This window comes from Crinia signifera, chromosome 6, assembly GCF_055691185.1.
Source record: "Crinia signifera chromosome 6, ASM5569118v1, whole genome shotgun sequence".
In the NCBI taxonomy this organism is placed as follows: Eukaryota; Metazoa; Chordata; class Amphibia; order Anura; family Myobatrachidae; genus Crinia; species Crinia signifera.
Genome location: NC_139222.1, coordinates 14,506,896 through 14,531,268, shown reverse-complemented (window position 1 = coordinate 14,531,268; position 24,373 = coordinate 14,506,896). Strand labels below are relative to the sequence as shown.

General features: G+C 46.6%; 1 protein-coding gene across 7 annotated transcripts; it reads left to right on the top strand.

Moving 5' to 3' along the window:
• Positions 1–2,716: 2,716 nt before the first annotated feature.
• On the top strand, positions 2,717–23,490 carry LOC146010092 (uncharacterized). Of its 7 annotated transcripts, none has more exons than XM_083151000.1 (4): positions 2,717–2,859; positions 12,765–12,880; positions 17,493–17,817; positions 21,012–23,490. In XM_083151000.1, exon 4 carries the CDS (start codon positions 21,153–21,155, stop codon positions 22,653–22,655), a length of 1,503 nt encoding a protein of 500 aa, XP_083007126.1. In that variant the 5' UTR covers positions 2,717–2,859; positions 12,765–12,880; positions 17,493–17,817; positions 21,012–21,152; the 3' UTR covers positions 22,656–23,490. The 7 variants fall into 7 exon arrangements, with proteins under 7 accessions (XP_083007126.1, XP_083007125.1, XP_083007127.1 ...); XM_083150999.1 differs by having other exon boundaries at positions 21,009–23,490; XM_083151001.1 differs by lacking the exon at positions 17,493–17,817.
• Positions 23,491–24,373: the final 883 nt, after the last annotated feature.

Here is a 24,373-nt window from a genome sequence, read left to right as displayed (position 1 = left end):
GCAAAAATCCCCATAGAAATACTACAGCGCATAAGCGTCAAACTGGCCGACATTCGCCGTTCGCTTTTGGCGAACAGTGAGCGTTGAATACGGTGAACATCATTTTCGGCGAAATAATTTGCCATTTCGCCCAAAATCAGCCCTGTTCACCGAAAAAAAGCAGCGAATGAAGAGCATTGAATACTGCCCTATGAGTGGATATATAGTTACCACAGATCGAACACTTGGGGAATTATTCCAATTTGGAATGCATAGTAGCAGTATCCTCCATATTGGTGGTGTTTGTTGAGAGTCAGAAAAGTTGGAGCAACAAGAGGTGTAGAAAAGGTCTTTAGGTGGGCGGCTGGTCAGGGTCCAAATGGAATATAGGCCCTTATTCTGGTTGGTGCGGTAATATCCGCGTGCGTTCGTGCCGCCGATGTTTTGTGTCTGCGCATGTGCAGAGGCGTCTCTGCGCATGTGCGAGCGGGACGCACGGCCACATTCCGCATGAAATGTGTACACTACGAACAGGGGGAGGAGAGGGGCGTGAAGGGCTGTTTGGGCTCATTACCATATGTTTACACCCCGCGTTTCATGGGCGTTCCCATCCAAACGCTGGGCGTACGTATGGTAATGCGGCCGTGACGCACGTGTAGGGGGCGGACATATGACATTGCCGGATGTCAGCTGCCCGCCCAGATCCCTGCTTTTGCACGGAGAAATGCCCGTGTGGTCTGAGGTTGTGGGAGCTGCCTGGCCACTCGGCCCTGCATTCGATGTTCTGCGACCATCGAATGATGGGGGAGGTTCCCTGAGATGGAGGAGGTGTATTCATGAGAAATACACGTGCGGTCCGTTCGTACGGACGGAGTTGGCGATCCGTATGGAAGGCGGGGTTAAGGACGCACGGTGCTGGCCGCATATTCGGATCCGGCCGCACCGATCAGAATAAGGGCCATAGTGAGGTGTTCAATAGGTGTCCAGAGTCTTTAGGACTGACGCGTTTCACTGTAGCCAGGTACAGTTTTATCAGAGGTGTGACATCTTTGATAACGCTGTACCTGGCTACAGTGAAACGCGTAGAGGGACGGTCATACTGGAGTTTCATGTGGACTTAAATTCTGTCTGTAGGAACGGATCCTATGTGTTCATTTCCAGAGGTGGTACAAAGTTATCAGTTGATTTTATGTGTTTTAATTATTAAACTACCCCATTTATTTTTAAGTAGCTCATTGGTGTATTAGCGCTACTTCTGTTTCTTGTATATTGTCAGAGGGATTGCTCTTTCCCCTAATACGCCTTTCACACCAGCCAAATTTCCCAAGTTGGGTCCGGGAAAAACCTGCGACAAGCGTTGGTGTGTAAAATTGCCGGGATTTCAACCCTGCTATGGAGCAGGGTTGTTCCCGGGTTAAACCCGGGGACCTGGCTGGTGTGAAAGGGCTAGGGGGTATTTACCCGCGATGCCGGTCCTCGTGTGCTGTCAGGCCGGGAATCCACACAGGTGGCAGGCGCAAATGACAGGACAGCGGCGGATGAAGATGACGCAGCTCTCCGGCACCCTCACTGCCGCCGGAGAGCTGCGTCATCTGCACCCGCTGTCTAGGGTGACCAACTCATCCCTTTAATCCAGGACACATATTAATTACACAGGTTCTGTGGCAGTTTAAAACCAGATGAAATGGAGTTTTGAGGTGTGGCAGTTTAAAACTAGGTGAAAGCCAGCCACAGAACCTGTGTAATTAATATTTTTCCCGGATTAAAGGGATGAGTTGGTCACCCTACCGCTGTCTGACCTGTCATCTGCGCCCGCCGCCTGTGTGGATCCCCGGCCTGCACCGAGGACCAGCAACCGGGGTGAGTACTCACCACCATCCCGACGCCTCCTCCCCGCCCCCTTCACACACCAGAAAATGCAGGGATTTCTCTAATGTGAAAGGGGCCAACCCGGGAATGGCCCGGCATGATCCCTGGGCCATATTCCCGGGTGGGTCCCTGCATTTTCTGGTGTGAAAGGGGTATAAGTAGCCGCTTCACAGCACAGCCCTTGTCAGCGCCCAGTTAATTGCCCAGGCAACACCCATCCATCCGCAAAGGCCAGGACAGACCCTTTCATCGGTAGGATGCAGGGAGCACTGCAGTGAGGCAAATTGTTCCAGATATTTTACTCAATCCTAGAGGAGCCTTTAACAGTACAAGAGTCTGCTCGATCAGATGTATAAGAATAGCATGTACCCACCTTTTTATCCTGTTAATTCAGCCTGGGTCTGTATTACAATACTGTGGCACCACAGGCTGCTCCACCTGCATGAAAACAAGTAAACAGTGCTTGGTGCCCTTGTAGTGCAGCATACTCAGCCAATAATGTATAATAATAATGAATATACTGTAATTACCTGCTTGCGTACACACAACTGCTCCTCTCTCTCTCTTTCCGCCGTTAACACTAGTCTCTTCTGGGAAATTAGGCGCTAGAACGGGGTTTAGACCACAAAAAAATGGCCGACGCTCTGCCTGTTATTGGGCGTCAGAACAAGGTATAGACAACAACAAGATGGCCGACGAACTCCTGCATTAAAGACATGTTGCATTTCAAAGAACATAGTTTATGAGCAGATCTCGCGTTATTTGAGCGACGAGTCACGTTGGTAGCCACGCCCATCACAAAGCTGTGTCCTCCCACTCCACACGCGTCGGCCAATCTTACGTCCCGGCTGACTAGCCGGCTCCTCCCATACACACAAAACCAATCTATATTTTGATTGACGTGAAAAAGAGCCTATCAAATCACGGAGATGGTCTTCAGGCGGCGCGATGGGCGGGATAAACTCATAAGCATCTATTGAATTACTACCTACATACGGGCCTTATACAGCGGTAACTATGTCCGCAGCTCATTATGTTATTATATAGGGGAGAGGGGACGGTACAGCGATATATGATGGGGGATAACACCGCTCCCGGCACTCGCTGATATGTGGTATTATTATATAGGGGAGAGGGGACGGTACAGTGATATATGATGGGGATAACACAGCTCCCGGCACACGCTGATATGTGGTATTATTATATAGGGGAGAGGGGACGGTACAGTGATATATGATGGGGGATAACACAGCTCCCCGGCACACGCTGATATGTGGTGTTATTATATAGGGGAGAGGGGACGGTACAGTGATATATGATGGGGATAACGCAGCTCCCGGCACACGCTGATATGTGGTATTATTATATAGGGGAGAGGGGACGGTACAGTGATATATGATGGGGGATAACACAGCTCCCCGGCACACGCTGATATGTGGTGTTATTATATAGGGGAGAGGGGACGGTACAGTGACATATGATGGGGATAACACAGCTCCCGGCACACGCTGATATGTGGTATTATTATATAGGGGAGAGGGGACGGTACAGTGATATATGATGGGGGATAACACAGCTCCCGGCACACGCTGATATGTGGTATTATTATATAGGGGAGAGGGGACGGTACAGCGATATATGATGGGGATAACACAGCTCCCGGCACACGCTGATATGTGGTATTATTATATAGGGGAGAGGGGACGGTACAGCGATATATGATGGGGATAACACAGCTCCCGGCACAGGCTGATATGTGGTGTTATTATATAGGGGAGAGGGGACGGTACAGTGATATATGATGGGGATAACACAGCTCCCGGCACACGCTGATATGTGGTGTTATTATATAGGGGAGAGGGGACGGTACAGCGATATATGATGGGGATAACACAGCTCCCGGCACAGGCTGATATGTGGTGTTATTATATAGGGGAGAGGGGACGGTACAGTGATATAGGATGGGGATAACACAGCTCCCGGCACACGCTGATATGTGGTATTATTATATAGGGGAGAGGGGACGGTACGGCGATATATGATGGGGATAACACAGCTCCCGGCACACGCTGATATGTGGTATTATTATATAGGGGAGAGGGGACGGTACAGTGATATATGATGGGGATGACACAGCCCCCGGCACACGCTGATATGTGGTATTATTATATAGGGGAGAGGGGACGGTACAGTGATATATGATGGGGGATAACACAGCTCCCGGCACACGCTGATATGTGGTATTATTATATAGGGGAGAGGGGACGGTACAGTGACATATGATGGGGATAACACAGCTCCCGGCACACGCTGATATGTGGTATTATTATATAGGGGAGAGGGGACGGTACAGTGATATATGATGGGGATAACAGCTCCCGGCACACGCTGATATGTGGTGTTATTATATAGGGGAGAGGGGACGGTACAGTGATATATGATGGGATAACATGGCTCCCGGCACATGCTGATATGTGGTATTATTATATAGGGGAGAGGGGACGGTACAGCGATATATGATGGGGATAACACAGCTCCCGGCACACGCTGATATGTGGTGTTATTATATAGGGGAGAGGGGACGGTACAGCGATATATGATGGGATAACACAGCTCCCGGCACACGCTGATATGTGGTATTATTATATAGGGGAGAGGGGACGGTACAGTGATATATGATGGGGATAACGCAGCTCCCGGCACACGCTGATATGTGGTATTATTATATAGGGGAGAGGGGACGGTACAGTGATATATGATGGGGATAACACAGCTCCCGGCACACGCTGATATGTGGTATTATTATATAGGGGAGAGGGGACGGTACAGCGATATATGATGGGGGATAACACAGCTCCCGGCACACGCTGATATGTGGTGTTATTATATAGGGGAGAGGGGACGGTACAGCGATATATGATGGGATAACACAGCTCCCGGCACACGCTGATATGTGGTATTATTATATAGGGGAGAGGGGACGGTACAGCGATATATGATGGGGGATAACACAGCTCCCGGCACACGCTGATATGTGGTATTATTTTATAGGGGAGAGGGGACGGTACAGCGATATATGATGGGGGATAACACAGCTCCCGGCACACGCTGATATGTGGTATTATTATATAGGGGAGAGGGGACGGTACAGCGATATATGATGGGGGATAACACAGCTCCCGGCACACGCTGATATGTGGTATTATTATATAGGGGAGAGGGGACGGTACAGCGATATATGATGGGGATAACACAGCTCCCGGCACACGCTGATATGTGGTGTTATTATATAGGGGAGAGGGGACGGTACAGTGATATATGATGGGGGATAACAGCTCCCGGCACACGCTGATATGTGGTATTATTATATAGGGGAGAGGGGACGGTACAGTGATATATGATGGGGGATAACACAGCTCCCGGCACACGCTGATATGTGGTATTATTATATAGGGGAGAGGGGACGGTACAGTGATATATGATGGGGATAACGCAGCTCCCGGCACACGCATTATTATATAGGGGAGAGGGGACGGTACAGCGATATATGATGGGGGATAACACAGCTCCCCTGCACACGCTGATATGTGGTATTATTATATAGGGGAGAGGGGACGGTACAGTGATATATGATGGGGATAACGCAGCTCCCGGCACACGCTGATATGTGGTGTTATTATATAGGGGAGAGGGGACGGTACAGCGATATATGATGGGGATAACACAGCTCCCGGCACACGCTGATATGTGGTATTATTATATAGGGGAGAGGGGACGGTACAGTGACATATGATGGGGATAACACAGCTCCCGGCACACGCTGATATGTGGTATTATTATATAGGGGAGAGGGGACGGTACAGTGATATATGATGGGGATAACAGCTCCCGGCACACGCTGATATGTGGTGTTATTATATAGGGGAGAGGGGACGGTACAGTGATATATGATGGGATAACATGGCTCCCGGCACATGCTGATATGTGGTATTATTATATAGGGGAGAGGGGACGGTACAGCGATATATGATGGGGATAACACAGCTCCCGGCACACGCTGATATGTGGTGTTATTATATAGGGGAGAGGGGACGGTACAGCGATATATGATGGGATAACACAGCTCCCGGCACACGCTGATATGTGGTATTATTATATAGGGGAGAGGGGACGGTACAGTGATATATGATGGGGATAACGCAGCTCCCGGCACACGCTGATATGTGGTATTATTATATAGGGGAGAGGGGACGGTACAGTGATATATGATGGGGATAACACAGCTCCCGGCACACGCTGATATGTGGTATTATTATATAGGGGAGAGGGGACGGTACAGCGATATATGATGGGGGATAACACAGCTCCCGGCACACGCTGATATGTGGTGTTATTATATAGGGGAGAGGGGACGGTACAGCGATATATGATGGGATAACACAGCTCCCGGCACACGCTGATATGTGGTATTATTATATAGGGGAGAGGGGACGGTACAGCGATATATGATGGGGGATAACACAGCTCCCGGCACACGCTGATATGTGGTATTATTATATAGGGGAGAGGGGACGGTACAGCGATATATGATGGGGGATAACACAGCTCCCGGCACACGCTGATATGTGGTATTATTTTATAGGGGAGAGGGGACGGTACAGCGATATATGATGGGGGATAACACAGCTCCCGGCACACGCTGATATGTGGTATTATTATATAGGGGAGAGGGGACGGTACAGCGATATATGATGGGGGATAACACAGCTCCCGGCACACGCTGATATGTGGTATTATTATATAGGGGAGAGGGGACGGTACAGCGATATATGATGGGGGATAACACAGCTCCCGGCACACGCTGATATGTGGTATTATTATATAGGGGAGAGGGGACGGTACAGCGATATATGATGGGGATAACACAGCTCCCGGCACACGCTGATATGTGGTGTTATTATATAGGGGAGAGGGGACGGTACAGCGATATATGATGGGATAACACAGCTCCCGGCACACGCTGATATGTGGTATTATTATATAGGGGAGAGGGGACGGTACAGTGATATATGATGGGGATAACGCAGCTCCCGGCACACGCTGATATGTGGTATTATTATATAGGGGAGAGGGGACGGTACAGTGATATATGATGGGGATAACGCAGCTCCCGGCACACGCTGATATGTGGTATTATTATATAGGGGAGAGGGGACGGTACAGTGATATATGATGGGATAACACAGCTCCCGGCACATGCTGATATGTGGTGTTATTATATAGGGGAGAGGGGATGGTACAGCGATATATGATGGGGATAACACAGCTCCCGGCACACGCTGATATGTGGTATTATTATATAGGGGAGAGGGGACGGTACAGTGATATATGATGGGATAACACAGCTCCCGGCACACGCTGATATGTGGTAATATTATATAGGGGAGAGGGGACGGTACAGCGATATAGGATGGGGATAACGCAGCTCCCGGCACACGCTGATATGTGGTAATATTATATAGGGGAGAGGGGACGGTACAGCGATATAGGATGGGGATAACGCAGCTCCCGGCACACGCTGATATGTGGTATTATTATATAGGGGAGAGGGGACGGTACAGCGATATAGGATGGGGGATAACACAGCTCCCGGCACACGCTGATATGTGGTATTATTATATAGGGGAGAGGGGACGGTACAGCGATATATGATGGGGAAAACACAGCTCCCGGCACACGCTGATATGTGGTATTATTATATAGGGGAGAGGGGACGGTACAGCGATATATGATGGGGATAACACCGCTCCCGGCACACGCTGATATGTGGTGTTATTATATAGGGGAGAGGGGACGGTACAGCGATATATGATGGGGATAACACAGCTCCCGGCACACGCTGATATGTGGTGTTATTATATAGGGGAGAGGGGACGGTACAGTGATATATGATGGGATAACACAGCTCCCGGCACACGCTGATATGTGGTGTTATTATATAGGGGAGAGGGGATGGTACAGCGATATATGATGGGGATAACACAGCTCCCGGCACACGCTGATATGTGGTATTATTATATAGGGGACGGTGCAGTGATATATGATGGGGATAACACAGCTCCCGGCACACGCTGATATGTGGTATTATTATATAGGGGAGAGGGGACGGTACAGTGATATATGATGGGATAACACAGCTCCCTGCACAGGCTGATATGTGGTGTTATTATATAGGGGAGAGGGGACGGTACAGTGATATATGATGGGGGATAACACAGCTCCCGGCACACGCTGATATGTGGTATTATTATATAGGGGAGAGGGGACGGTACAGTGATATATGATGGGGATAACACAGCTCCCGGCACACGCTGATATGTGGTATTATTATATAGGGGAGAGGGGACGGTACAGCGATATATGATGGGGATAACACAGCTCCCGGCACACGCTGATATGTGGTGTTATTATATAGGGGAGAGGGGACGGTACAGCGATATATGATGGGGATAACACAGCTCCCGGCACACGCTGATATGTGGTGTTATTATATAGGGGAGAGGGGACGGTACAGCGATATATGATGGGGATAACACAGATCCCGGCACACGCTGATATGTGGTATTATTATATAGGGGAGAGGGGACGGTACAGCGATATATGATGGGGATAACACAGCTCCCGGCACACGCTGATATGTGGTATTATTATATAGGGGAGAGGGGACGGTACAGCGATATATGATGGGGATAACACAGCTCCCGGCACACGCTGATATGTGGTATTATTATATAGGGGAGAGGGGACGGTACAGCGATATATGATGGGGATAACACAGCTCCCGGCACACGCTGATATGTGGTATTATTATATAGGGGAGAGGGGACGGTACAGTGATATATGATGGGGATAACGCAGCTCCCGGCACACGCTGATATGTGGTATTATTATATAGGGGAGAGGGGACGGTACAGTGATATATGATGGGGATAACGCAGCTCCCGGCACACGCTGATATGTGGTATTATTATATAGGGGAGAGGGGACGGTACAGCGATATATGATGGGGATAACACAGCTCCCGGCACACGCTGATATGTGGTGTTATTATATAGGGGAGAGGGGACGGTACAGCGATATATGATGGGATAACACAGCTCCCGGCACACGCTGATATGTGGTATTATTATATAGGGGAGAGGGGACGGTACAGCGATATATGATGGGGGATAACACAGCTCCCGGCACACGCTGATATGTGGTATTATTATATAGGGGAGAGGGGACGGTACAGCGATATATGATGGGGGATAACACAGCTCCCGGCACACGCTGATATGTGGTGTTATTATATAGGGGAGAGGGGACGGTACAGCGATATATGATGGGGATAACACAGCTCCCGGCACACGCTGATATGTGGTATTATTATATAGGGGAGAGGGGACGGTACAGCGATATATGATGGGGATAACACAGCTCCCGGCACACGCTGATATGTGGTGTTATTATATAGGGGAGAGGGGACGGTACAGCGATATATGATGGGGATAACACAGCTCCCGGCACACGCTGATATGTGGTATTATTATATAGGGGAGAGGGGACGGTACAGCGATATATGATGGGGATAACACAGCTCCCGGCACACGCTGATATGTGGTGTTATTATATAGGGGAGAGGGGACGGTACAGCGATATATGATGGGGATAACACAGCTCCCGGCACACGCTGATATGTGGTATTATTATATAGGGGAGAGGGGACGGTACAGCGATATATGATGGGGATAACACCGCTCCCGGCACACGCTGATATGTGGTGTTATTATATAGGGGAGAGGGGACGGTACAGCGATATATGATGGGGATAACACAGCTCCCGGCACACGCTGATATGTGGTGTTATTATATAGGGGAGAGGGGACGGTACAGTGATATATGATGGGGATAACACAGCTCCCGGCACACGCTGATATGTGGTGTTATTATATAGGGGAGAGGGGATGGTACAGCGATATATGATGGGGATAACACAGCTCCCGGCACACGCTGATATGTGGTATTATTATATAGGGGAGAGGGGACGGTACAGTGATATATGATGGGATAACACAGCTCCCTGCACAGGCTGATATGTGGTGTTATTATATAGGGGAGAGGGGACGGTACAGCGATATATGATGGGGGATAACACAGCTCCCGGCACACGCTGATATGTGGTATTATTATATAGGGGAGAGGGGACGGTACAGTGATATATGATGGGGATAACACAGCTCCCGGCACACGCTGATATGTGGTGTTATTATATAGGGGAGAGGGGACGGTACAGCGATATATGATGGGATAACGCAGCTCCCGGCACACGCTGATATGTGGTGTTATTATATAGGGGAGAGGGGACGGTACAGCGATATATGATGGGATAACGCAGCTCCCGGCACACGCTGATATGTGGTAATATTATATAGGGGAGAGGGGACGGTACAGCGATATAGGATGGGGATAACACAGCTCCCGGCACACGCTGATATGTGGTATTATTATATAGGGGAGAGGGGACGGTACAGCGATATATGATGGGGAAAACACAGCTCCCGGCACACGCTGATATGTGGTATTATTATATAGGGGACGGTACAGTGATATATGATGGGGATAACACAGCTCCCGGCACACGCTGATATGTGGTATTATTATATAGGGGAGAGGGGACGGTACAGTGATATATGATGGGATAACACAGCTCCCTGCACAGGCTGATATGTGGTGTTATTATATAGGGGAGAGGGGACGGTACAGTGATATATGATGGGGGATAACACAGCTCCCGGCACACGCTGATATGTGGTATTATTATATAGGGGAGAGGGGACGGTACAGCGATATATGATGGGATAACACAGCTCCCGGCACATGCTGATATGTGGTGTTATTATATAGGGGAGAGGGGACGGTACAGCGATATATGATGGGATAACGCAGCTCCCGGCACACGCTGATATGTGGTAATATTATATAGGGGAGAGGGGACGGTACAGTGATATAGGATGGGGATAACACAGCTCCCGGCACACGCTGATATGTGGTATTATTATATAGGGGAGAGGGGACGGTACAGCGATATATGATGGGGGATAACACAGCTCCCCGGCACACGCTGATATGTGGTATTATTATATAGGGGAGAGGGGACGGTACAGTGATATATGATGGGGATAACGCAGCTCCCGGCACACGCTGATATGTGGTGTTATTATATAGGGGAGAGGGGACGGTACAGCGATATATGATGGGGATAACACAGCTCCCGGCACACGCTGATATGTGGTATTATTATATAGGGGAGAGGGGACGGTACAGTGACATATGATGGGGATAACACAGCTCCCGGCACACGCTGATATGTGGTATTATTATATAGGGGAGAGGGGACGGTACAGTGATATATGATGGGGATAACATGGCTCCCGGCACACGCTGATATGTGGTATTATTATATAGGGGAGAGGGGACGGTACAGCGATATATGATGGGGATAACACAGCTCCCGGCACACGCTGATATGTGGTGTTATTATATAGGGGAGAGGGGACGGTACAGCGATATATGATGGGATAACACAGCTCCCTGCACAGGCTGATATGTGGTGTTATTATATAGGGGAGAGGGGACGGTACAGCGATATATGATGGGGGATAACACAGCTCCCGGCACACGCTGATATGTGGTATTATTATATAGGGGAGAGGGGACGGTACAGTGATATATGATGGGGATAACACAGCTCCCGGCACACGCTGATATGTGGTGTTATTATATAGGGGAGAGGGGACGGTACAGCGATATATGATGGGATAACGCAGCTCCCGGCACACGCTGATATGTGGTGTTATTATATAGGGGAGAGGGGACGGTACAGCGATATATGATGGGATAACGCAGCTCCCGGCACACGCTGATATGTGGTAATATTATATAGGGGAGAGGGGACGGTACAGCGATATAGGATGGGGATAACACAGCTCCCGGCACACGCTGATATGTGGTATTATTATATAGGGGAGAGGGGACGGTACAGCGATATATGATGGGGAAAACACAGCTCCCGGCACACGCTGATATGTGGTATTATTATATAGGGGACGGTACAGTGATATATGATGGGGATAACACAGCTCCCGGCACACGCTGATATGTGGTATTATTATATAGGGGAGAGGGGACGGTACAGTGATATATGATGGGATAACACAGCTCCCTGCACAGGCTGATATGTGGTGTTATTATATAGGGGAGAGGGGACGGTACAGTGATATATGATGGGGGATAACACAGCTCCCGGCACACGCTGATATGTGGTATTATTATATAGGGGAGAGGGGACGGTACAGCGATATATAATGGGATAACACAGCTCCCGGCACACACTGATATGTGGTATTATTATATAGGGGAGAGGGGACGGTACAGTGATATATGATGGGGATAACGCAGCTCCCGGCACACGCTGATATGTGGTATTATTATATAGGGGAGAGGGGACGGTACAGTGATATATGATGGGGATAACACAGCTCCCGGCACACGCTGATATGTGGTGTTATTATATAGGGGAGAGGGGACGGTACAGCGATATATGATGGGGGATAAGACAGCTCCCTGCACACGCTGATATGTGGTATTATTATATAGGGGAGAGGGGACGGTACAGTGATATATGATGGGGGATAACACAGCTCCCGGCACACGCTGATATGTGGTATTATTATATAGGGAGAGGGGGCGGTACAGCGATATATGATGGGGATAACACAGCTCCCGGCACACGCTGATTTGTGGTATTATTATATAGGGGAGAGGGGACAGTACAGTGATACTAGATTTATTTTCTTTCACCTTTTCATTGACAGTTTTGTCGACACACGGGGAAGAAGGCATCTACAAAGCAGACAAATGTGTGTTTAACAGGAGCAAGGGACTGAAGATCCTGGTAGTCACCAATGAGATCATCCTGCTTTGTGAAGAGGTGACTTCTGGGAATGGGACATTATACAGTAGCACCGGGGTCTGTGAATGGAGAGGTGACTGCTGGGAATGGGACATTATACAGTAACACCGGGGGATGTGACCAGAGAGGAGACTGATAGAAATGGGTCTTTATACAGTAAGTTTGGGGGATGTGACCGGAAAGGTGCCTGCTAGGAATAGGACGTTATACAGTAACACCGGGGGATGTGTCTGGGTTATGACTGTATAATCATTGTGTTTGTCAGGTTCCTATAAGGTGTCAGGATGTCGCTGTCTATCTCTCATGTAGGAGCCCCTAATCTACTCTTGCTTTCTACCTCACATTATGTCACTATTTGATACCAGCCCAGAGTTTTGGCCAGTCTCCTCCCTACACTCACTGGTATATCTCATACTCTAGTTACTAGCTACAGGAGTAATTTCAAATGACTGGAAAAGCGCAAATGTAGTACCACTGCACAAAAGTGGCGGCAAGGATCTACCGACCAGTGAGCCTTAAATAAGAAGTAGGGAAATTGATGGAAACATTATTAAAATAAAGAGTTTTAGGTTATTTCAGACCCAGCAATTTACAGGATCCTAAACAACATGGATTTACTCAGCGGAGATCATGTCAAATAAACTTTATTGCATTTTCTTGACTTGATGATTAAAGTAATAGATAAATGGGGTGCCCTATATATAGCTTTTGACACCAGGATAGAAAACAGAGTTGCAGTAAATGGAGTGCATTCTGTGGAAGAAAAGGTTACAAGTGAAGTACCCCAGGGATCTATACTTCGACCAGTGCTTTTGATATCTTTATTGGTGACATTGCAAATGGTACTAAAGGCATAGTATGCCTTTTTGCATGGGTAAAACAAATGATAGATAAATTATGTAGGCAATGTAACAAAGCAATGAAGAAGGAAAGTCAGATGCTTGGTTTCGTAGGGAGAGGAATCAGCAGTAGAAAGAAAGAAGTAATAATGCCATTGTATAGGTCATTTGGTGCAACCTCATCTAGAGTACTGTGTCCAGTTCTGTATAGGTCACTGGTGCGGCCTCATCTAGATACTGTGCCCGGTTCTGTATAGGTCACTGGTGCGGCCTCATCTACATACTGTGCCCAGTTCTGTATAGGTCATTGATACGACCTCATCTACATACTGTGCCCAGTTCTGTATAGGTCATTGATACGACCTCATCTAGATACTGTGCCCAGTTCTGTATAGGTCACTGGTGTGGCCTCATCTACATACTGTGCCCAGTTCTGTATAGGTCATTGATACGACCTCATCTACATACTGTGCCCAGTTCTGTATAGGTCATTGATACGACCTCATCTAGATACTGTGCCCAGTTCTGTATGGGTCACTAGTGCAGCCTCATCTACATACTGTGTCTAGTTCTGTATAGGTCACTGGTGCGGCCTCATCTAGATACTGTGTCCAGTTCTGTATAGGTCACTGGTGTGGCCTCATCTACATACTGTGCCCAGTTCTGTATAGGTCACTGGTGTGGCCTCATCTACATACTGTGCCCAGTTCTGTATAGGTCATTGATACGACCTCATCTAGATACTGTGCCCAGTTCTGTATAGGTCACTGGTATGGCCTCATCTAGATACTGTGTCCAGTTCTGTATAGGTCACTGGTGCGGCCTCATCTAGATACTGTGCCCAGTTCTGTATAGGTCATTGGTACGACCTCATCTAGATACTGTGTCCAGTTCTGTATAGGTCATTGATACGACCTCATCTAGAGTACTGTGTCCAGTTCTGTATAGGTCACTGGTGTGGCCTCATCTAGAGTACTGTGCCCAGTTCTGTATAGGTCACTGGTGTGGCCTCATCTAGATACTGTGCCCAATTCTGTATAGGTCATTGGTACGACCTCATCTAGATACTGAGCCCAGTTCTGTATAGGTCATTGGTGCGGCCTCATCTAGAATACTGTGCCCAGTTCTGTATAGGTCATTGGTACAACCTCATCTAGGTACTGTGCCCAGTTCTGTATAGGTCACTGGCACGGCCTCATCTAGATACTGTGCCCAGTTCTGTATAGGTCACTGGTGTGGCCTCATCTAGATACTGTGCCCAGTTCTGTATAGGTCATTGGTACGACCTCATCTAGATACTGAGCCCAGTTCTGTATAGGTCATTGGTGCGGCCTCATCTAGAATACTGTGCCCAGTTCTGTATAGGTCATTGGTACGACCTCATCTAGGTACTGTGCCCAGTTCTGTATAGGTCACTGGTGCAGCCTCATCTAGATACTGTGCCCAGTTCTGTATAGGTCATTGGTACGACCTCATCTAGATACTGTGCCCGGTTCTGTATAGGTCACTGGTACGACCTCATCTAGATACTGAGCCCAGTTCTGTATATGTCACTGGTGCGGCCTCATCTAGAATACTGTGTCCAGTTCTGTATAGGTCATTGGTAAGGCCTCATCTAGAAACTGTGTCCAGTTCTGTATAGGTCATTGGTAAGGCCTCATCTAGAAACTGTGTCCAGTTCTGTATAGGTCACTGGTACGACCTCATCTAGATACTGTGCCCGGTTCTGTATAGGTCATTGGTACGACCTCATCTAGAATACTGTGCCCGGTTCTGTATAGATCATTGGTACGGCCTCATCTAGAATACTGTGCCCGGTTCTGTATAGGCCATTGGTACGGCCTTATCTAGAATACTGTGCCCAGTTCTGTATAGGTCATTGGTACGACCTCATCTAGAATACTGTGCCCAGTTCTGTATAGATCATTGATACGGCCTCATCTAGAATACTGTGCCCAGTTCTGTATGGGTCATTGGTAAGGCCTCATCTAGAAACTGTGTCCAGTTCTGTATAGGTCATTGGTACGACCTCATCTAGATACTGTGCCCGGTTCTGTATAGGTCATTGGTACGACCTCATCTAGATACTGTGCCCGGTTCTGTATAGGTCACTGGTACAACCTCATCTAGATACTGAGCCCAGTTCTGTATATGTCACTGGTGCGGCCTCATCTAGAATACTGTGCCCAGTTCTGTATAGGTCATTGGTACGGCCTCATCTAGAATACTGTGCCCGGTTCTATATAGGTCATTGGTACGGCCTCATCTAGAATACTGTGTCCAGTTCTGTATAGGTCCCTGGTACGGCCTTATCTAGAATACTGTGCCCAGTTCTGTAAAGGTCATTGGTACGACCTCATCTAGATAATGTGCCCGGTTCTGTATAGGTCACTGGTGCAGCCTCATCTAGATACTGTGCCCAGTTCTGTATAGGTCATTGGTACGGCCTCATTTAGATACTGTGTTCAGTTCTGGACTGTGCTATCATCAAGGATCCTCACCATTGTTGTCTGTCGTCAACATGACTTACCCTGAACGGTTCTCCCCCGCTCCCAGATCATATGTGCAGACACTGGATTAAACATTTTATTAGGGTGTTTCCAAGCTTATGGACCACCTTGTATTAGGGCTGATCTCTACCATGGGATGTGGTAATAACACCTGATTGGCTTCCCACCTAACTCACTATCAGACAATCATAATGTAAGAAAAACCAAACTATGGCATAATCTGGTCAGGCACACCCACATTGGGGTTACGATGGGTGTGGGGTGCGGTGCCCCTGGATTGGTGTGGCGGGATGGTTCTGAGGTAGCACAGTATTACGTTCTATTAACACTTATCTTTTACTCCTAATTTCTTCATATATTTTTTTATTCCCTTCATCATTTTTATAGCACTATCTGTCATAGCTTCGGCTTGTTAACATTAACACTATAATTTTCACTGGTGTGCTGCTTTGCTGTTTTTAAGGCTTATGCTGACTTTTGGGGTGTCACACCCTGAACCTAGATATAGCAATAGGGACCCCCAATACTCAGAGAAGCCTTGACGATTGGCTTGGGGGCTTCCCATATATTTGCAAATATACGTTACCAAGATCTCTGAACGTTTCTGTGTGTTGCTGGGGAAACTAAGGCGGTCTTTGAACGACGCTACCGCCTAGCCGCCACCTTGCAAATATCCCCGCCGCACTGCAAATGGAGGTTTTGCACAAACATCCATTGGCAGGGTAGTGTGCGGGGCCGAAATCATTGGATGGCCGCCAACCATACAATGATTTCTACCTTGCTCGCAAATCTGTCAGTCTGAGCTGACTTAGACTAGCAGCGTCCAGGTCCGAGTACTGCGTCGGCGAACACGCCGGGGACCGACTCAACCAGAATGAAGGCCCAAATGTGGCGTGCGCCGGCGATAGGGACTGGGACGCGTGTGCGTGTCACACGCATCCCAGTTACACGGCGGCTGAGCAGCGTCTCCCTGCCCGTCTTCGTTTCAGGGAGACGCTGCCCAGAGTCTCTTACCAGTGCACATCTCCAGAAGGTGAGAATTGCATCCTGAATAATTCCAGATTCTGTAATGAATATGTCCATTTTTTAACTCGGCATAGACAGCGACAATCTGAAACACCTTTGATAAAGCTGCAGTTGGCAGTGAAACGCGTTAGGTGGATTGCTTGCTCTTCACCCACAGGACCCCATTTGTGGACCCTTACACCTGAATTGGTTCCATTGGTTTCATTTGCCCCAAGAATACCACCCACGGACTCAAATCACTTCTTCCTCCCCCAGGAACCCTCTGCCTTTGGTCTGGTGGACACTGCACCTCCCAGAAACATCTATTGGCAATATTCCATCTTGCTAAACAGGAGGACACTGTTTAGTGAGCAGACACCACCACTCCACGTGGCCCTGGTCTAATCGGCGGACACCGCTTTTGGGATCTTCTGGGGATAATCCATCTCTCCCCTACCCCCTCCATCCAACAGACGAGGGGTACCAAACAAAGCGGAAGCTGTTCCTTCTCCAAAGGGTGCCAAAAACTGCACACCACTGTGAGGACCTTGCCACCACCATCTAAGTGGAACCTTTGGACATCCAGACCTCCGATCAATCGGTAAAGTGCACTTACCTGTGATTCCACTTTCCAACCAATCTCCCCATCCCCGCATCTTGCTTCCAGTGCTCCCCCCTGTGGTCCCTACATACTCAACCTATTCATTTCCTGTGTTGTAAAGAGCAGTTTATATACCATTGTTTTTATTGTGAATTTCATTGTGATTTATTATTTGTTGTTTTTATACAGTAAAATTATATATTGTACCAAACTACTGTGTGCCCAACATTTACTTAGCGCTGCTCACACGCCTTGAGCGTGATTGGTGTCGTTGTCTATCTTTTTGGTGGGGACTGACTATCCCCCCTTTTTGAGCAGCTGCTAACTCCTAGAGGGACAACTCTTGTCAAGCGCCTTATCTTTTTCCCTGGAGTTTCTCCTTGGATTACTTCCTTCAAGATCCAGGACAGGAAGTATCTGAGATTCTTTGTACTGAAGGAACATTTCCAATTTACATGCCTGCCCTTCGGGCTAGCCACGTCTCCTCGAGTATTTACGAAAGTACTAGTCACGATCATTGCTGTTCTAAGAAGGAAGAAGATTCATATTTGGCCTTATCTAGACGACTTGCTGATAGCGGCTTTATCAAGGGACAAGGTCCTGAAGGATCTAGAGATAGTGATGAACATGCTTCAGAATCTCGGATGGGTAATAAACTTTCAAAAAAGTCAACTAATTTCAACCAGATCAATCCAGTTCCTAGGGGTCTTGATAGACTCAAGAAAATTCGAGATCCGTCTGTCAGGAGAAAGATGTCAGAAAATCAGGGCTCTGGCAGAGGATATTATGGAGATGGAATCCACACAGTTAAGAATGTGTCTTCAACTTCTGGGTATGATGATGTCTGCCATCGGTACCATTCCGTGGGCCCATTGGAGACTGAGAAAATTTCAGTGGGCGTTGCTTGCCTTTATAAAAAGAAAATGGCCAAAAGTTTCCAGACTGGAAGTATCGGTGAAGAATTCGCTGCTATGGTGGACAGATCAAGAGATGGAGGACAAGGCAGTATCCTTAAATCTCCCTCAGTTTCTTGTAGTTACAACGGACGCAAGTGCTCTAGGATGGGGAGCCCATATGGAAGACCAAACTATCCAGGGGTCATGGACAGAAGTGGAAAGTCGAAGGTCCTCAAACTGGAGAGAGGCGGAGGCAGTTTGGAGAACTATGATGGGTCTGAAACACAGAATCAGAAAGAAACACCTAAGAATCTTCTCAGACAACATGATGGTGGTATCACACTAAGGCGGCACAAGGAGCAGGGCATTGATTTCAGTAATGTCAAACATACTGACGTGGGCAGAAGAGAATATTCAATCTCTCACAGCAGTCCATGTGCCAGGGAAAGAAAATGAAAATAATACAGGAAGAGGTAACGGTCATAATGATACTTCCTTTCTGGCCGAGAATTTCCTGGTTTGCAACAGTTCTGAAACTGGCAATACAAGAGCCATTAACTCTTCCAGTCATTCCAAACCTCCTTTTTTCAAGGGCCGGTGAATCATCCAAATCCAGAGATATTATCTCTAAAGGCTTGGAAATTGAGAGGAAGCTGTTAAAAGAGGAAGGTCATTCAGAGCAAGTTACATCTTTGCTACTACAGGCCAGGAAAGAGGTGTCATCATTGGCATGTGTGTGTGTGTGTATATATATCATATACGGAGAAATTAATTGTGTCTGCTTCAGCCGACTCAATTTCTCCATTTAAAACATCTTTAGCAACACATTATTTCATTTGAGCTGTAGACGTTTAATTATAAATGGACAGCATAAATAAACCCTGCTATACTTACCAATGGACAGGCCTCCTGACGAAGTCCTAGATGACAAAACGCGTTGGGGTGTGGCTTCTCTGATGTGCTGTGTCCGAGTCCCTTCGCCTGGATCGTGGAGACGCTGCTGCCGTGGTTTCATCCGGTTGATACGCCTGTGTTTCCGCCTGTACCCCGTGAGCTGTCCCACGCTGTTAAGTTTTAAACTGTATGTGAGCTTTATCTCTTGAGTAAAAAGAATTGATATATTATCTGCTCATTGTGCGCTCATTCTTCTTTTTGTTTCTACATGTTACTGGTGGGGGTTGGGCATACCCTGTTTGGAGTCGAGCAGCACCAGACTAATCCCAGAAATTCTGGATGAAAAGGGATGGACTTTTAAATTACTAAGGACTTTTGCGCATCAATTTATTATTGAATGTGTATATGTGTATATATATATATATATATATATTTGCCACAAATAAGACCGCACACTCCTCCTTAACTTCACCTGCCGGGGTGTCTCAGTCCAGAAGGCAAACCCAAATGGGAATTCCCACAGATCCAATGTATTCAGAAAATAGACGCACTCACCGGACTTCTTTTTTCATGCTTTGTGGATTTTAATATACATACCACAGCAACAGTTCACATAACAGTGGGTAGGATGGTCAACGTTTCGGCCTTATGCAAGGCCTTTTTCAAGACCCCCTCTCCTGTCTCCACCAGTGTACATGTTACTGGTGGGGGTTGGGCATACCCTGTTTGGAGTCGAGCAGCACCAGACTAATCCCAGAAATTCTGGATGAAAAGGGATGGACTTTTAAATTACTAAGGACTTTTGCGCATCAATTTATTATTGAATGTGTATATGTGTATATGTATATGTATATATATATATATATATATATATATATATATATATATATATACACACACACACACATACAAAGGATAGAGTTGCGCTATAACACCGGTACTTATACTTTTGAACTCAAATGAATCGAAAATTTGTAAAAACAAATTGACATTTATTACATTTTTTCCAAATTCATCAGCGTTTTCACAGGTGTCATGCGAAAGATCAATCCGCAGCCCAACGCGTTTCGTCCCTCAGGACTTCATCAGGGGCAATCAACAAATCTCTAGAGGTACTAAATCCTCTGGTAGAAGTGGAAATGATGATGTCAAAACAAGTTTTTGATACTGTAGTTTTTAAATGCGACAGGTATTTTCTGGGCCGCCGATTTTTACAAATAGTGCACACAAAACTCCAAAAAGATGGTGAAAGGTCATGAATCACTTTTGACACCAGTATATTGGCTGTAAACTTCTGTCTCCAATATAACTCAATTGGGAAATCGCTGTGTAGCACAGGTCCTCAGAGAGCCAGTGTCTTTTTTTCTAATTTTTTGTTTCTTTTATTTTTTGTATTTCCAGCAGATGGATGTAAAAGAAGATTTCTACTGTATCAGAAGAATAGAACAGAAGATCAATTTATTTCCAGAATAAACAGAAGATATCACAAGAGATTCTCCAGGAGAAAAATCCTTTTACCCTAATTTAGTACGTCGCCTTGCAGATATGTCTTCTGGTCGCTCAAAGGTTATTCGCCGCAAGCCAAAGAAACGTGAGAAGCGACTCTCGTGTTCTCAGTGTGAGAAATGTTTTGAACACAAATCAGCTCTGGTTCTACATGAGAGAACTCACACGGGTGAGAAACCATTTCGGTGTCCTAAATGCGGGAAATGTTTTGCACTCAAAGCAAATCTTGTTAAACATGAAACAACTCACTCTGATGTGAAGCCATTTTCATGTGCCGAGTGTGAGAAATGTTTCAAAAGAAAAACAAGTCTTCTTCTGCATGAGAGAATTCACACAGGTGAGAAACCATTTACATGTGCTGAGTGTGGGAAATGTTTTACACAGAAAGCACATCTCGTTCTACATAAGCAACATCACACAGGTGAGAAGCCATTTCCATGTTCGGAGTGTGAAAAATGTTTCCGAGTAAAATCACATCTTTCTGTACATCAGAGAACTCACACAGGCGAGAACAGATATTCATGTTCAGAGTGTGGGAAAAGTTTTATACATAAAACTTCTTTCGTCCAACATGAGCGAATTCACACAGGTGAGAAACCATTTGCATGTTCTGAGTGTAGGAAAAGTTTTTCAAGCAAATCACATCTTGTTAGACACGAGAGAATTCACACAGGTGACAAGACCTTTTCATGTTCTGAGTGTGGCAAATGTCTAAGTGACAAGTCTGCTCTGGCTATTCATCAGAGATCTCACACAGGTGTGAAGCCTTTTTCATGTTCTGAGTGTGGGAAATGTTTTACACAGAAAGCAAGACTTGTTGTACATCAGAGAAGTCACACAGGTGAGAAGCCATTTTCATGTTCTGAGTGTGTAAAATGTTTTACAAATAAGTCAGCACTTGTTGAACATCAGAGTAGTCACACAGGCGAGAAGAAATATATATGTTCTGAGTGTGGGAAATGTTTAACTTCAAAAGCATCTCTCATATTGCATGAGCGAATTCACACTGGTGAGAAACCATTCCCATGCTCAGAGTGTGGGAAATGTTTTTCAGACAAGTCTATTCTTGTTACACATCGGAGAACTCACACAGGGGAGAAGCCATATTCATGCGCCGAGTGCGGGAAATGTTTTTCAGACAAGTCCATTCTTGTCGTACACAAGAGAAGCCACACAGGGGAGAAGCCATTTTCATGTGTTGAGTGTGGGAAATGTTTTATGAATAAATCAGCCCTTATTGAGCACGAGAGAACTCACACAGGGGAGAAACAATTTTCGTGTACTCAGTGTGGGAATTGTTATAGACGGAAATCGGAACTTGCTTTCCACGAGAGATCTCACACAGGTGAGAAACTGTTTTCATGTACTACGTGTGGGAAATGTTTTGCACAGAAACGGTATCTTGTCTCACACGAGAGATCTCACACAGGTGAGAAACCGTTTTCGTGTACCGGGTGTGGGAAAGGTTTTACACGGAAATCATACCTTGTTTCGCACGAGAGATCTCACACATGTGAGAAGCCAATTGCAGGATCTAATTGAGGAAAATGACCATAATAAGATCTTGTGGGACATTGCATTATTAACACCAAGTGGATATTTGTGTCCAGAATAAGAGAATGCTGTCTATTTCTATAGGGTAAGCAAATATGGAGCTATGAAGTTCTTTTTAAAAGTGTAACATGTACTGCATATGTTACTGTCATAAATATTACCTTCCTATATCTAGCGTTCGCATTATATATATATTTTTTGTAACATTGGGGTTCTTCAGATCTGATCGTCCAGCCTGATTTAGTGTAATCCCACCCTCAAGTCTGCGAACCATCACAGCCCGGGGGATAGGTGCAAACCTCACTATGAAATGATTTCCCCCAGTGTGTGCGGTCTGAGCGTTGCCCAAGACGTACTTGGCGGCAACTGAAAATCAGTCCCGGTCCCCTAAATGCTCTGCCCACAAACGCCAGTGATCAGGAACCCACATTGTTGGGGTAAAATTGTTCACGGATTAATGTGTAAGCAGTGATAAAGAATTGGAATATTGCTAGTTGGGATGTATATGACATCACTTGTATATGACATCACTGGAGGAGGTATCTTCACCATAATTGTGCAACGTCTGTTCCATCTTCAACATGCATGCAGAGGGGGGGGAGCCTTGGCAGACCGTAGCAGAGGTTACCTGAGTAACATATACAGTATCGGCCACTGTGTGCGTGACTCTACATGAAAAACATTGCGTATCTTGTGTAATGTGTATTGTATCTGTAATGTGTAAAGTAGTTGTATCTCTTCATGAATATTCATGTGTTGGGGGGGAAAATAGTCTCTTGAAATGAAATATGTAAAAAAAATTTTTGTCTTTAAACCGTTTCATTAAAGTTTTATTGAAATAAAAAAGATTGAATTCCACAAGGTCCCCATGAGTTTGTTTATGGTCTGTCAACTTTTTACTTTTGACCCCCTGTTTAGCACAGATTACCATTACCGTTCGTAGCGGGGTGAATTTGGTCCCGTCCCCAATACCTTCAATGTAGGTGATATACGGAGTGGCTGTCTGCCTGGAATATGAACCTTCTCTAGCCCTCTCAGGAGTTGGGTCCCTAATAGATTTTGGATAATTAAGAAGAACAATCCTAGCTTTCTGTCTTCAGTTACCCAAATCTCCTGTATGAGTGAATATATACCATGCCTTTATATTGTCTTCTGTCCTCTTCTGCTTCCTGTTGGGCTTTGTTAATAAACTGACTCAACCTAGCATGGAGGTGGAGTTATAGGGGAGAGGAGCCAAGCATGATGGGAAGCCTGAAGGTTTCGGAGAGTTGGTGCCCGGTCCTCTGGATCCACCTACAACCCTGATCCCTGTGGGACACAGGAACCCTGAAGAAAAAGAGGTAACCGAAGGTAGGTTTTACCATAACTCCCCTTTTCTTAGTCCATTAAAAAGGCTACAATCCTGAAGAAAGAGCATGGATTCCTGAGAGATTTCTTCATGCACCAGATCTTCCTGTCTACAGCTCTGCTGAGTTACCACATACCAGACCCTGGCTTATTCCTGACTACAGCTCTGCTGAGTTACCACGTACCAGACCCTGGCTTATTCCTGACTACAGCTCTGCTGTGATACCACATACCATACCCTGGCTTATTCCTGACTACAGCTCTTCTGAGTTACCACGTACCATACCCTGGCTTATTCCTGACTACAGCTCTTCTGAGTTACTCCATACCAGACCCTGTCTTATTCCTGACTACAGCTC

Coding starts and splice junctions, on each gene's coding strand:
- LOC146010092 (XM_083151001.1), top strand. CDS start 21,153: ATGTCTTCTGGTCGCTCAAAGGTTATTCGCCGCAAGCCAAAGAAACGT.